This window comes from Manihot esculenta, chromosome 5 (genome assembly GCF_001659605.2).
Source record: "Manihot esculenta cultivar AM560-2 chromosome 5, M.esculenta_v8, whole genome shotgun sequence".
Taxonomy (NCBI): Eukaryota; Viridiplantae; Streptophyta; class Magnoliopsida; order Malpighiales; family Euphorbiaceae; genus Manihot; species Manihot esculenta.
The window spans coordinates 33515053-33528444 of NC_035165.2; the positions used below are offsets into that span (position 1 = coordinate 33515053).

The following is a 13392-nucleotide window of genomic DNA, read 5'->3' on the forward strand; positions in this document are numbered from 1 at the left end:
TAATAAAATTATATTTTTTTCATAAAATAATATTTCAAATAGGAAAGAAATCTAAGCAATATCCTATACTATAAAATAATACTAATACAAACTTATTTAAAAAAAAAAATTCTAATTGTAACTTGTTAATAATGTTAATTTTATATTATTTAAATTTATATAATAAGATAAACAATAAAAAATGAATGTTTTTAATTTTAAAAAGGAAAATTTGTTTCTTATGGAAAAATTATATATGCATAGCTTTAGAGTTTGATTTATAATAAGAGTATATTTAAATTAATAAAATATATTTGTTCATAAAATAATATTTTAAATAGGAAATAAATCTAACCAATTTAAATAATAATAAATTTTCATTTTTTTTTCAACCAATAAAAAAATAGTTAATTGTATTAAAATCTATTATTGAAAATTCCATTATTTCATTCATTCCACATTTATAAATATTATAGAATTATAGATAGAAAATAGTAAATTAATTTAAAAAATTATATTAATTGTTAAGTTTCTCATTTAAATGAATTATTTCTAAGAAAAACAATTTAATTGAATTATTAACTCTATTTATTTGGTGGAGAATAATTTACACAGATTTTACTTAATTCACAAATTTAGCTATGTTTATAATGACTAAATTTTTTTAATTTTTCTATAAAATTTTTAAACAGAATAAATTAATAGAATGCTACATATTTATATATTAAAAAATATAAAAAAAATAAAATAATTATATAAAAGTTGTTCATAAACTCTTTTACCAGCCTTACTCATTAATTTTTTTACCATTATTCAGAAAAGTTATTGTTTCTTAAATAAACACCATTATCTAATATTTGATATTGTAATTATTATAAGTAAGAGATATTTAGGAGTAATCCCTTTCATATTTTATTGATATGATTGTCCCCATTGACATTGACATTGACAGATTTATAAATAATTTACATATTTAAATTTAAATGATATAAAAATAAAATAAGTAGTAATATTAATATAGTTACAATTAATAAGGAGATTCGAGTGTTTTGTCTGATGGGTAAGTCATCGGGGGATGTCCATCAACCAGGGGAGATTCCATGTGAGACCTTTTTGACATTTCTTGCTTCTTTATCTGTCTTAAATTGAAAAAAATTTACTAATAGATCCTTAAATTTTTTTAAAAATTATCTGTCCTTATTTAAACATCACTTAATTAGAGTATTCAATAATTGTAAAGTTAACCTTTTGATTTGTCTTTGTTAAAAAAACTATTAGTGTTTAAATATTTATATTATTTAATTTTTATAATTTTAATTATATGTATTATTTTATTAATATAATTTTAAATATATATATATATATATATATATATATATTAATAATTTTTATAAGACTAGAAAAATTGACCAATGATCTTTTCACTATAATAACTAAGCCCTTTAATTTTATAATAAAATTTGTGTAACTCTTTTAACTTTAAATTAAATTATGAAAATTAAAAAAAATTATATAAAATCACTAAAATGCATAAAATTTTGTCAATTAGCTTTATCTTTTATCCATTTGTCAAAATGAAAAAAGTGATATCTAGTGTCACATCATTAAGAACCTATTTTCTTTACATTTTATATAAAACTTTTTAATTTTTAATTAAATTGCTAAAATGAAAATGTCTAGATAAAATCATCAAAATACATAAATTTTTAAGTTTAAGATCAAATTTTCTTTTTCAAATGTGAAATTTTATAATAAATTAGCTTCATAATTAATTAAATTAAGTGAGAAAGAAAACCAATTTGCTTGTGTAGAAGATTACATAACTAGTAGGTAGTTGAAACATACTTTTCTATTTGATGTTTTTAAATCCAAGGGGATGACAATTAAAAAAAAGTATTTAGGTAAGTTTTTGTATACTAAAAATAAAATGTATATTTTTTTTACCATATCTACTGTTTCCAAATTGCAAATTAGGAAATACAAATTTACTTACTAAAAGTTAAAAAAAATAATAAAAATTTATAGAGAAAATGAAAATTCAATTTGTATTCATAAACAAATTAATGCATAACTTCTAACATAGATTAAATTCTCAAAGCGCCTTTTTGCCAGCAAATTTACACTTCATTTCATCTGTTGTTTAGAATCACTGCAGGTAGAAATAATTTAAACGATCCACTGTGAAAGAGTGATAATAAGAGCAAACCAATGATGATATATTTTTTCAAAGAGTTTATTTATTTTAATATCGGAGTTTAATATTTAAAAAGTTTAACTTATTGGTATATAATAGATTATTTTTAGAGAGCTAAAATCTAATTAGCTAAAACTAATAATACAAAATCTAAGATAATGGGATATGAGTGAATTGGTGAATTAAGACAAAATCTAACGTGAACTAAAATTGAAGGTGCCAACTTCATGCATTTGTTAAATATTATAAAATATAGAAAGGGCACAACCTAAAATGATATCTCTCATCATCCTTGCTCTTTTCTTTCTCTATATAATGGATGCAAACCTCAATATCATCCATAGGGAACATTATCCACAAATGCTTTCTTTCTTCCCTTATTCTTCTTTGCTTTTGCTGTTGGCAATGGCAACCACAACTGAAATTCAAGAAAAGAAAACAAAAGGGAGGCAAAGGATAGAGATGAAGAAAATTGAAAATCAAGATGTCATGTTTATCACTTTCTCAAAGCGTAGGTCAGGGATCTACAAGAAAGCGAGTGAACTCATCACTCTAACAGGCGTAAAACTGGCTTTCACGGTGTTCTCACCAGCTGGTAAGCCATTTTCTTTTGCTCATCCTTCTGTTGACGCAATTGCTAATAGATTTCTTAGCAAGCAACCACAGGCTAACACACAAAGCAGTACTCATCCCCTTGTTGAAGCTCATTGCCAGGTAAAAATTGAGGAACTAAACCGACAGAACCATGAACTTCTCTGTCAATTGGATTCACTAAAAAAGAAAGGTAAACAACTCAAGCAGAGAATGACAGGAAAGGAGATAAAGGGATGGTGGGATACTCCAATTGAAGAGATGAATGTGGAACAAATGTTAGAAGTTGAAGCCGCTTGTAAGGAGATTCAAACTAAATTGATAAACAAGCTTAAGTTTAAGACTGATGGTGGAGCTTCTTCTTCTCCAGCTTATCATCAAGCCCAAATGCTGAATCCTTTTTCTCCTGTGGGTGTTAATAACACCAATCTGCCTGTGTTTCCTCCTGATTTTGATTAGTTCTAACAGAATCCCATATTCAACAACAACAATAATAAAATGGTCTTCCTCTAGATCATGGAAATTTGATATAACGTTGCATATATGTGTGTTTGTTGGTGTTGCATATTTGATAAAAATCATTTCATATATATTTAAGGTATTCAACCCCTTCTCCTTTTCTAGGATTTCTCTCTTCCAAGTTTTCCAATATGGGTTTAGCTTGCTGGTCATCTATTTCAGATCATCAATGGAGTAGTTAATCAATTAGGCTTTCTTTTTATAATTAATTGCATGTGATTTTCTCTTGCTTATTTAACTTCATTCTAAAACATTTACGTGCAATTAGGTATTGGAAATGAAGTGTTCTAAAGTATTTATGTGCGATTAGATATTAGTGGCCACATTATAAAAACATTTAAATCCTTATTCAGTATGCAATTCTTCTAAGAAAAAAATTGAATTCTATTAATAGAATTCAACTCTTTTTTATTTATGAAAGAATTCATTAATTGAAATGTTATAGAATTGAATTGAAATCTTTTATATTAGACAAATTAATAATAAAATTTAAATTGATTTAATTTATTCATATTTTTATTTTTTTACACTACAAAAAAATTGACTATCAGCGACGGATTTAGTGACGGAAAACACTTCCGTCGGAAAAAATAAAATTAGCGACGGATTTAGCGACGGATCAGCGACGAATAATATATATTTATATTTCTGACGGATTAGTGACAGATTAGCGACGATTTTTAAAATATTAGCGACGTAATTTTATCCGTCGCTAATCCGTCAGAAAAAACGCAAATATAAAAGAAAAAAACCCTAATAATTTCCTTATATCTCTTTTGATTTTAGCAGCCCCTCTTTCACTCCTCTGCTCTTTTCTCCTCTCTCCGACACCTTTCTCTTTGCCGCAATCGCCGCCGCCGCTGCTGGACGCTCGGCGCTCGGCGCTGCCAGGTACTTACTTCAATATGCTGCTTGCTGCAGCAGCAGCAGGCTGCCGCAGCAGCACGCTGCCGCAGCAGCTGGCTGCCGCAGCAGCATGCTTGCTGCAGCAGCATGCTGCCGCTTGCTGCAGCAGCATGCTGCCGCTTGCTGCTGCAGAAAGCTTAAATTTAATTTTTTAATTTATTTTATTTTAATATATTAAATTAAAACTTATTATTAAATTGATTTGCTTTAATTTTTATAATTAGAAGTTGAAAAAACTATATGTATTGGAAATTTTATTTCTTTGATTCAAAATCTTATTTTTTATAAAATTATATTATGAAATTTTAAAATAATTATAAAAAATATTAAAACAATTAGTATATAATTGTGATAAATATAGGATAAAATAGTTTAAGGTAACATGTTAAATACTCAAAAAAATAAAAAAAAATAACCATGAAATTTTATAGATAAATAGACAGTAATTTAATAATTAATTTTTCAGATAATTAGTAAATTATTTAATTAATTATTATTTATAATTTAATTGGAAATTTTAAATAATAATGTCTTAATCAAATAAATAAAATAAAGTCTTAATCAAATACATAAAATACTTAAAGTCTTAATCAAATAGATAAAATAAATAGTAATGGTCCTTTTCTAAAATAATATTTTAAATTTTCTAAAAAATACTAAATCAACACAATAATATAGCTTAATTTAAAAAATACTATAATCATGAAAAAAACTTAATAGGTCTTTAAAAGAAAAGGTATTGTTTGTTTTACATATTCCTTTTCTAATGTTTTTTTTTAATTATTGTAAACATTTGTATGAAAAATTATTCAATTTTTTTTATAACTCATTTTCATAACTTTTGATATGTATAGTTTGGCTTTGTCGGTGTACTTTACATGCCTTTATTCAACTCTACTTTGATATGTATTGTTAAATTGATTAGTGTGTTTGATTTTTTAAATTAGTATATAATTAGAGTTGAATTTGTATATTGATTAAGGTTTTATATATTGTTTGTCTTTATTGTTAATTGAAACTAATGGACAATTATTTTTTTAGATGCCTCGAATAGCAGTATCATCTAGAGGTAGAGGACATAGCCAGCAACTCTCAATGAATGAAACAGATGAGGCAGTACAGGTGCAGGAGGAAACACTGGAGCACACTCCACAAGCATTAGGGGGGCAAACAAACGCATCCTCATCATCATCAGTTCGAACTAGAGGTCCGAACACAACTGCAGATTCAGATGGTTCAACAAATTCATAGATTAGTTTTAAATTTTATAAATATTGTTAAGTATTATAGATTTCTTTTTAATTTTATGAACATCGTAAAGTATTATGAATTTATTTTAAATTTTATGAATATTGTTAAATATTATAGATTTATTTTAAATTTTATGAACATTGTTAAGTATTATGAAATATTTGATTTATATTCAATGTGATTCTTAATTATAAATTATTTAATTATACAGGAAATATCTAAATAAATGCAAGAATTTTTTTTTTATGATCGAATTTTAACGGACTAGCGACGGATTCAAAAGAATATTTATTAAAATGTTTTAAAATTTCCGACGGATTTCCGACGGAAAATTTTCGTCGCTAATGATTTCTGACAGATTAGTGACGGATTATTATAGGATGAATTTAGATATTCCGACGGATTTAGCGACGAAAAATCTCGTCGCTAAAACTTTCCGACGGAATTATCCGTCGGAGAATCCGTCGCAAATTTTTCCGACGGAGTTAAGATCCGTCGGAAATCCGTCGCTAATATTTCCGACGGACGCCCAATCCGTCGGAAAAAATTAGCGACATGACTTTAAGCGACGGACTTGAGTCCGTCGCATATCCGTCGCTGAAAGTTTCAGCGACGGATTTTTTACTTTCAGCGACGGAAAAATCCGTCACTGATACCCTGTTTTTTTGTAGTGTTAAATTCAACATAAATATTTATTTTTATAAATAACAATCATTATCACATTCATTGAAAAAAATATTTTTATAAAATTTAAAATTTAAAATTTACATATTTTTTATCATTAAAAATATATAAATTATTTTTTTAAATTAATAAAATAATATAATAAAAATTTAATATTAATTATAAATATATTAAATATTAATAGTCACTATTAAATTAAAATAATTATTATAAAGAGCAATTATTAATTAAAAATAAAAATAAATTTAAAATGAAATCAAACAAAAAATAAAGGATAAAAAATTTAAGAACTAATTAAGTAATTTTAATATAAATAATCATAAGTAATAAAATAATTTCTGATAAAATTCTCACGATTTTGACAAAATTTATTTTTAATTCAAAATCAATTTTCAAGAATTAAATTCTTATGCTATTAATTTTGTTAAATAAAAAAAAATTATTTCTTTTAAATTTTTTTAAATTTTGGTATCTAAACAAAAGTTAATAATATAATATATACCACCAACCCATCAACTAATCAAATTCAACTATTATTTATTCTTTATCATATCAATTACTCCTCCCTTAACAGAATCCTTGTCCTCAAGGATCAAATGTAGGAAAATGCAGCTTGATATCATTTGCATACTTCTAAGTAGTATATGTCGGAGATTTCCTTGCCTAGTGGATCAACCACTACGTAGCAGCTTGCTTTCCATGCTTCACCATCTTCCTGTCTATAACATAGCTACTGGAGTTGGGAGTAGAGGTACAATAAATTTTGGCAACACTGAAGAAGCTTCAATGGAAGGATGAGCATATTTGAGAAGAGATAAATGACACATTATGTATTTTTTTGCATTAGAAGGACACTACAATTTATAAGCCATTGGACCAACCTTATTAATAATAACGAAAGGGTTATAATAATTGTGACTGAGTTTATGATGAGAATGACGGATAGAGTGTTGAATAAAAGGTTGTAGCTTGAGATATACATTGTATCCTACCTGAAATTACCTTTCTGACCTTTTTCTATCTACTATATTCTTCATCCTTATTGATGCTCTACTCAAATGGTGCTTGAGGATCTCAGTAGCTGCTTCCCTGTCCCTCAAGTTAATATCTACTGCTACCACATAAGAATCTTCAGGTATGTAAGAAATATGTAATGGAGGACAAACACCATATAAAGCTTCAAAGGGTGACATTTTAATGGTTGAAGAGTATATGAAGTATTATACCAATACTCAGCTAATGAAAGCCACTAAGCTTGTGGGTACAGAATATCTCCACACATGCATCTTAAGTAAGTTTCACACACCTATTAACCACCTCAAATTGGCCATCTGTTTGGGGATGGTATGCAGTAGAAAAGTGAAGTGATGCCCCTTACAACTTGAAGAATTCTTGCCATGAATCACTAGTGAATATTGTATCTCTATCAGTTATAATAGTGTTGGGCAATCCATGCAACTTGTATCCATTGTCCAAGAAGGCCTGAACTACAGTTTTGGTAGACAGTATAAGGATGAGATAGACTAATGAAGTGAACATATTTTGTGAGTCTGTTTGCTACCACCAGAATTATAGTCTTGCCTTAGAACTTAGGCAAACCTTTAATGAAATCCATAGTCACATCACTAAAAGTTCCTTATGAAGGAGGCAATGGTTGTAAAGTGCATGGAGAAGTTACATTGTCATACTTGTTCTGTTGATACATTGAACACTGCTTAACAAATTCCCTTACTGATTTTCATAAGTCCTTCTAATACACCATAGCTGACAATATGTTATCAATGACTGTAACACTTGAATGCCCTCCAAGTGAAGTACTATGGTACAATTCAATCAATCTCTTTTGAACATCTGTATTAGATCCAATCACCAACTTTCCCTTTCTTCTCAATTGCCCATTGCTCCAAGTATACTTGGAATGTGATTTTGGAATTAATTACAGATATACAATAATCTTAGTTAGTGCCTTATCCTATTAACAAGTTTCATGAATAGCTCCAAATAATTGCTCAGACAATAACTGAACAATTATAGTAGCTAACATTTCATTAGATTTCTGGATAGAGCATCAGCAACCAAGTTCTCAGATCCCCTCTTGCATGGGATTTCATAGTCAAAAGACTGCAATTTGGTCACCCACACCAATTGAGCCTGTGTATGTAGCTTCTTTTCCAACAAATGCTTGAGGCTTTTGTGATCTGTCTTGATAATGAAGTGCTTAGGAAGCAAGTAGTGCTTCCAATGTTTGATAGCAAAACAAGATTGTATTCATTTATTTTTCATAGATTGATAGATTTATGATCTTAGCAGATAATGTTTTGCTTATATAAGTAATTGGGTATCCTCTTGCATAAGTATTGCCCCAATTCCATCGCCAAAGGCATCAGACTCCACCACAAATGTTTTAGAAAAACTGGATCATTACATTCTTTAACACTTCAAATGCATGTTGTGCCTTCTCTGAGCAACTGAACTTATCCTTCTTGAGTAATTCATTTAAGGGCTTGGTAATCACCCTATAATTATTCACATATCTCCTGTAATAACTAGTTAAATCCATAAAACTTTTGAGTTGTTTGACAGTTTGAGATACTGGCCAAGCCTCCATAGCTGCAATTTTCTTTGGATCTATGTGTACCTTGCAGAATTTATTATATACCTGAATTTGGAGGTTCTAACAGTGCGTTCTTAAACTTTAGTTTATAACATAAAACTCCCTGAAGTTAAACTTAATTAATTTAAAACTCCTTATTACCTACTATAACCTTTCGCTTTATAACATCTAAAATGACTTAAATACCCCCTCATAAAATTGAAAGGTCTCTACATAATAACTTTCTTTCTTCATTCAATTATCTCTCTCTACACTCTCTCTCCTCACTCTACAGTTGATAGAGATAAAATAGACAAATAAATTGACTTATGTATATTCTATCCCTATAATAATTATGACTATCCATAAGCTTCATAATGGTCTAAAATCTTAACATTTTATTTTTATGGCATGAGAAAATAAATCTCTAAAATCAATAGAAGATATTTTTGGTTAAAGAAAAATTGATAATCTCTCTTGATATTAACTTCCCGAACTTGCCACCCATAATATATCCTAAACACTATGAGGATTGCCTTCCTTGAGTGAAAGACAAGCCGTCTTGCCACTTGCTATAGGTAGTAGCCATGCTAGCATAATCATGGTTATATTTCCGCTTCAATGACAAATCCAAACTGACAACACTATCAATCCTTGCTTCTACACCCTTCTATTACCTTCAACAAGAGCTAATAGCCTTTTTATTAATTTTAATGTCAGAACCTACAATTACGTCTATTACCTTCAACAAGAGCTAATAGCTTTTTTATTAATTTTAATGTCAGAACCTATAATTACGTATGTTCAACATAAAGTTCTACAAAATAGTACCTCAGTTGCTCAATTATCAAAATAACTTACATGCAAGTAGAAAGTTATTAAGGAATTTGCAATAATACTATAGTAGCCACAATCCAATTTCAATGAATACCCTTAAGCCTATTCCCAGATTCAGCATGGTTACTATTTGTATTTTTTTATCAATCGCTATACCATGCTTCAATCAGGAGGCAACCATGCAAAACTGATATGGAGTCTTGAAGTTTTCAATTACCTTCCAAACAACCAAATTCCTATTTCACAATAGGGCAAGAATTTCACAGAAAAATGAAGAGACGATTTCAATCTGACTATGGATTCCAATTGAACTCACAAAGACACCCAACTTTTCTTGGATATACATAAGCTTGGTTAACAATGGACAGAAGGTATTTTCTCTTTCTAATCTCTCCTTATAAGAAATGTATTTGGGAACTACTTTTGTTAGTCTTTAACCACCAGTCTAGAGGTTTGATTGTTAAGATTTCCACAGAAACGATTTTGAAAATAGCGCGGTGGATATTCAATAAAGTCAGGCTGATGGATCCATTATATATAAAGGAAAAGGGTATACAAGTTTTTTTATTTTTTTAATTAATTTAAAATATTATAAATTATTTTTTAACTAGTAAATTGGTTATAATAATAGGTAAAATGGACTTTTATGTTAATTAAGTTAAAATTGAGGGAGTTTTATGTTACAAATTGAATTTTTGGAACAAAACACTCTAAGTTCAGGGACAACCAGTAAAATTTACCCTTATATGTCCCAAGCACTCCACAAAATAACCTACACTTGCTTGCCTTCGAAAATAACTGGTTAGCTCTCATAACTTCAAGACCAACAACAAGTGTGCCATATGCTCTTCTTTATTTTTACCATATATCAAAATATCGTTAAAAAAAAAATTAAAACAATCTTCCTAAACGATAGCTTAAAGATGCATTCATAATGGATTGGAAGGTAAAAAGGCATTGGTAAGTCTAAAAGGCATCACTAAAAATTCATAATGCTCTCATGTGTTTTGAAAACAGTTTTAGGTATATCAACTAGCCACATCTTCACTTGCCAATAGCCAGACCTTAGGTCTATTTAAAAAAAAAATGTTTGCTCCCCCCAATTACTTTAATAGTTCTTGAATCAAAGGAATAGAAAACTTATCTTAGTTGTAATGTTGTTAAGCAATCTGTAATCTATGTACCTCCTCCATATTTTGTCTTTATTCTTAACTAACAACATAGAGCTAGTATATAGGTTGTTACTATGTTGAATAATTTCAGCATCCAACATTTCTTTAACCATACCTTCTATAACAGATTTTTGCTCAGGACCATACTTGTAAGGCCTTGAGTTTATGGGTACAACTCCCTCTTTGATTGGAATCCTGTGGCCATAAAGCCTTTGAGGTGCAAGTCCCTTAGGCTCCCGAAAGACATCTTTAAATTCCTCCAGTAGGTTTTGCAACTCTGGCCATTTCTCTTCAGCCACTGTCATTTGTCAGGCATTGGTTCCATAGGTGACCCAACCTTAACAAATATGCCAACCCTTCTTCCTGCTTAAGTTTTAAAGCATTTAATTGCCCATCACCTTTTAGTAAGCATTCTCCCCTCAAGAAAAACTTTTGCTCACCTAACTTAAATTCTATGATTAACGGTTCAAATTCCAGGTTATGTTCCCCGATGTCTTTAGCCATTGCATTCCTAGAATGAGGTCATAGCTTCCCAATGGTAGTAAGTAAATATCTACATGAAATTCTTGTTACTGCATATTCCATTTGAAGTCCCTGAACATTTGTTCACACTTCAATTCTTGCCCATTAGGTACTTCCACCTAAATCCCATTCATTTCTTGCAATGACCACCCGAATAATGTTCTCATTAATTAAATTGTGAGTACTCCCAGTATCTATCAGCACGTGGAGCCTCACCTTTCCACAATCTCCCTTAATCGCCACAATTTGATTTGTACCCGAACCCCACATTAATTGCATTCAGGGACAGTTACTCTTGCTACATACTTTCTTCGCTCTTTCCTTATATCTTCCACCACAACTTCCAATTCTTCCTCATCAATCACCTTTTTCACTTGAAATACATACAACTGTCTCTTTTTGGACTTGTGCCCTGGCATAAATTTCTCATCATGCTAAAAACATAGGTTCTTAGCCCTTTTTTTCATCCATCTCTATATTAGTTAATTGGGATTTTGGGTGTTAGGTACTTTGGTTATGTTTGTGGTAGTGTTTTATTGGATTTATTGGGTATGGTTGGCTTGGAGCAACTTATGATTATAATAGTTACAGTGAAAGGTATTTGATATTAATTTTAGTTACTGGTTAAGGGTAGGAATTTGTTTGGTTTACGGGTCTTTATATTGCTACTACTAGCAGCTCCTGTAGCTTAGCAAAGGAATATACTTTTGTCATAGTTTTAGGTTTAAACATTCTAACGGTCATTTGTAATTTTCTCACTGAGCCATGATAAAAAGAAATTGAGGGACTTGTCCTTAGAGATACTTGCTTTGGGGTATAATTGATCAAAAGTACTAAGATATTCTTGTAAACTACCTATTTGTCTTAAATTTCGCAATTCAACAATTAGGTCATCAAAAACACTGTTGCCAAAATGAACTCCCAGAATTTTCTTATATGTATCCCAACTATAATAAGCATTAACTGCTCCTTTTGCCCTAACATACCCTTGAAGCCACAGTAGAGCCCTGCCCTCCAGGTGAATCGCAACCACCTTAATTCTATTCTTAAGAGTGATTTTTCCAATTTCAAAGAAATATTCACACTGCAACAACCCATCTCTCTTAAATCCAGGAAACTCAAGCTTGGTCATGCTTCCCCTAGATTGTTATTATTACTATCACTTTGCTCTTTCTCTTTAGCCACAAGATCCTTCTCATTTCTTTTAGACTCCTAAACTCTTACTTCAATCGCTCCCATATTAATTATAAGGGCCTTCAATTCATTCACCATGTCGTATAGCCTGGATTCCAGTTTAGCATCTTGCCTTTTCTCTGACTCCAGAACCAGGTTGGTGAGCTCCTTCATCCATTTTTGTGAACGAACATTTTCCGCCATTGCCAAGGATTGTGAGCTCTAATACCAATTAATACAAACAATAAAAAATAATAAAGAAAAATTCTCACCAAATAGTCTCAACAGAGATAAAGGTATCCTTTACAAAATTCATTTCATACTCTATATAACAGCTATGACAACAAAAGCAAATATCTCGAAACTCTCTTCCAGCTGCTCTACCATATGATCGTTGCAAAGCGCATGAAGACAGATTAACATATGCTTTCAATTTCAACTAGTCATATGCTTTCAATTTCAACTATCACCAGTAACTATCACTTATCATCTATTAAGTACACTTAACAGATTAACATATTAAAATTAATATATAAATAAATAAATTATATAAATAAATTACATATTAATTTAATATATAATATTTTGATTATATTATGTTAATATATATTTAATTTTTATATTTATCTAATTTCTATTTGATATATTTATTAAATATATTTATATTTAATAATATATATTTAAATTTAATAAAAATAAAAAATATTCACTTCGTTTTATTCATTTTATTTTTTATATATATTAAAAAATATAATTCTTTTTATTAATTTTTTAATTATATTATTTTAAATATATTAAATTTTATTAAATACTAAAAAATATTTTAATAGAATTCTTAAAATTAATATAAAATTAAATAGAATTATAATAGTTAATTAATTTATATGTTAATATAGTTTATAAAAGAAAATGATGAATAATTTTAGGATAAAAAAGATTAACCAGAACTATGAGGGAAATATAGTATAAGT

The 13392-nt window shown here is 28.9% G+C and overlaps 1 protein-coding gene across 1 annotated transcript; it reads left to right on the top strand.

Moving 5' to 3' along the window:
* Positions 1 to 2488: 2488 nt before the first annotated feature.
* On the top strand, positions 2489 to 3223 carry LOC110615463 (agamous-like MADS-box protein AGL62). Its single transcript, XM_021757304.1, has one exon. The coding sequence runs from the start codon at positions 2489 to 2491 to the stop codon at positions 3221 to 3223; it is 735 nt and encodes a 244-aa protein (XP_021612996.1).
* The last annotated feature ends 10169 nt before the right edge of the window (positions 3224 to 13392 follow it).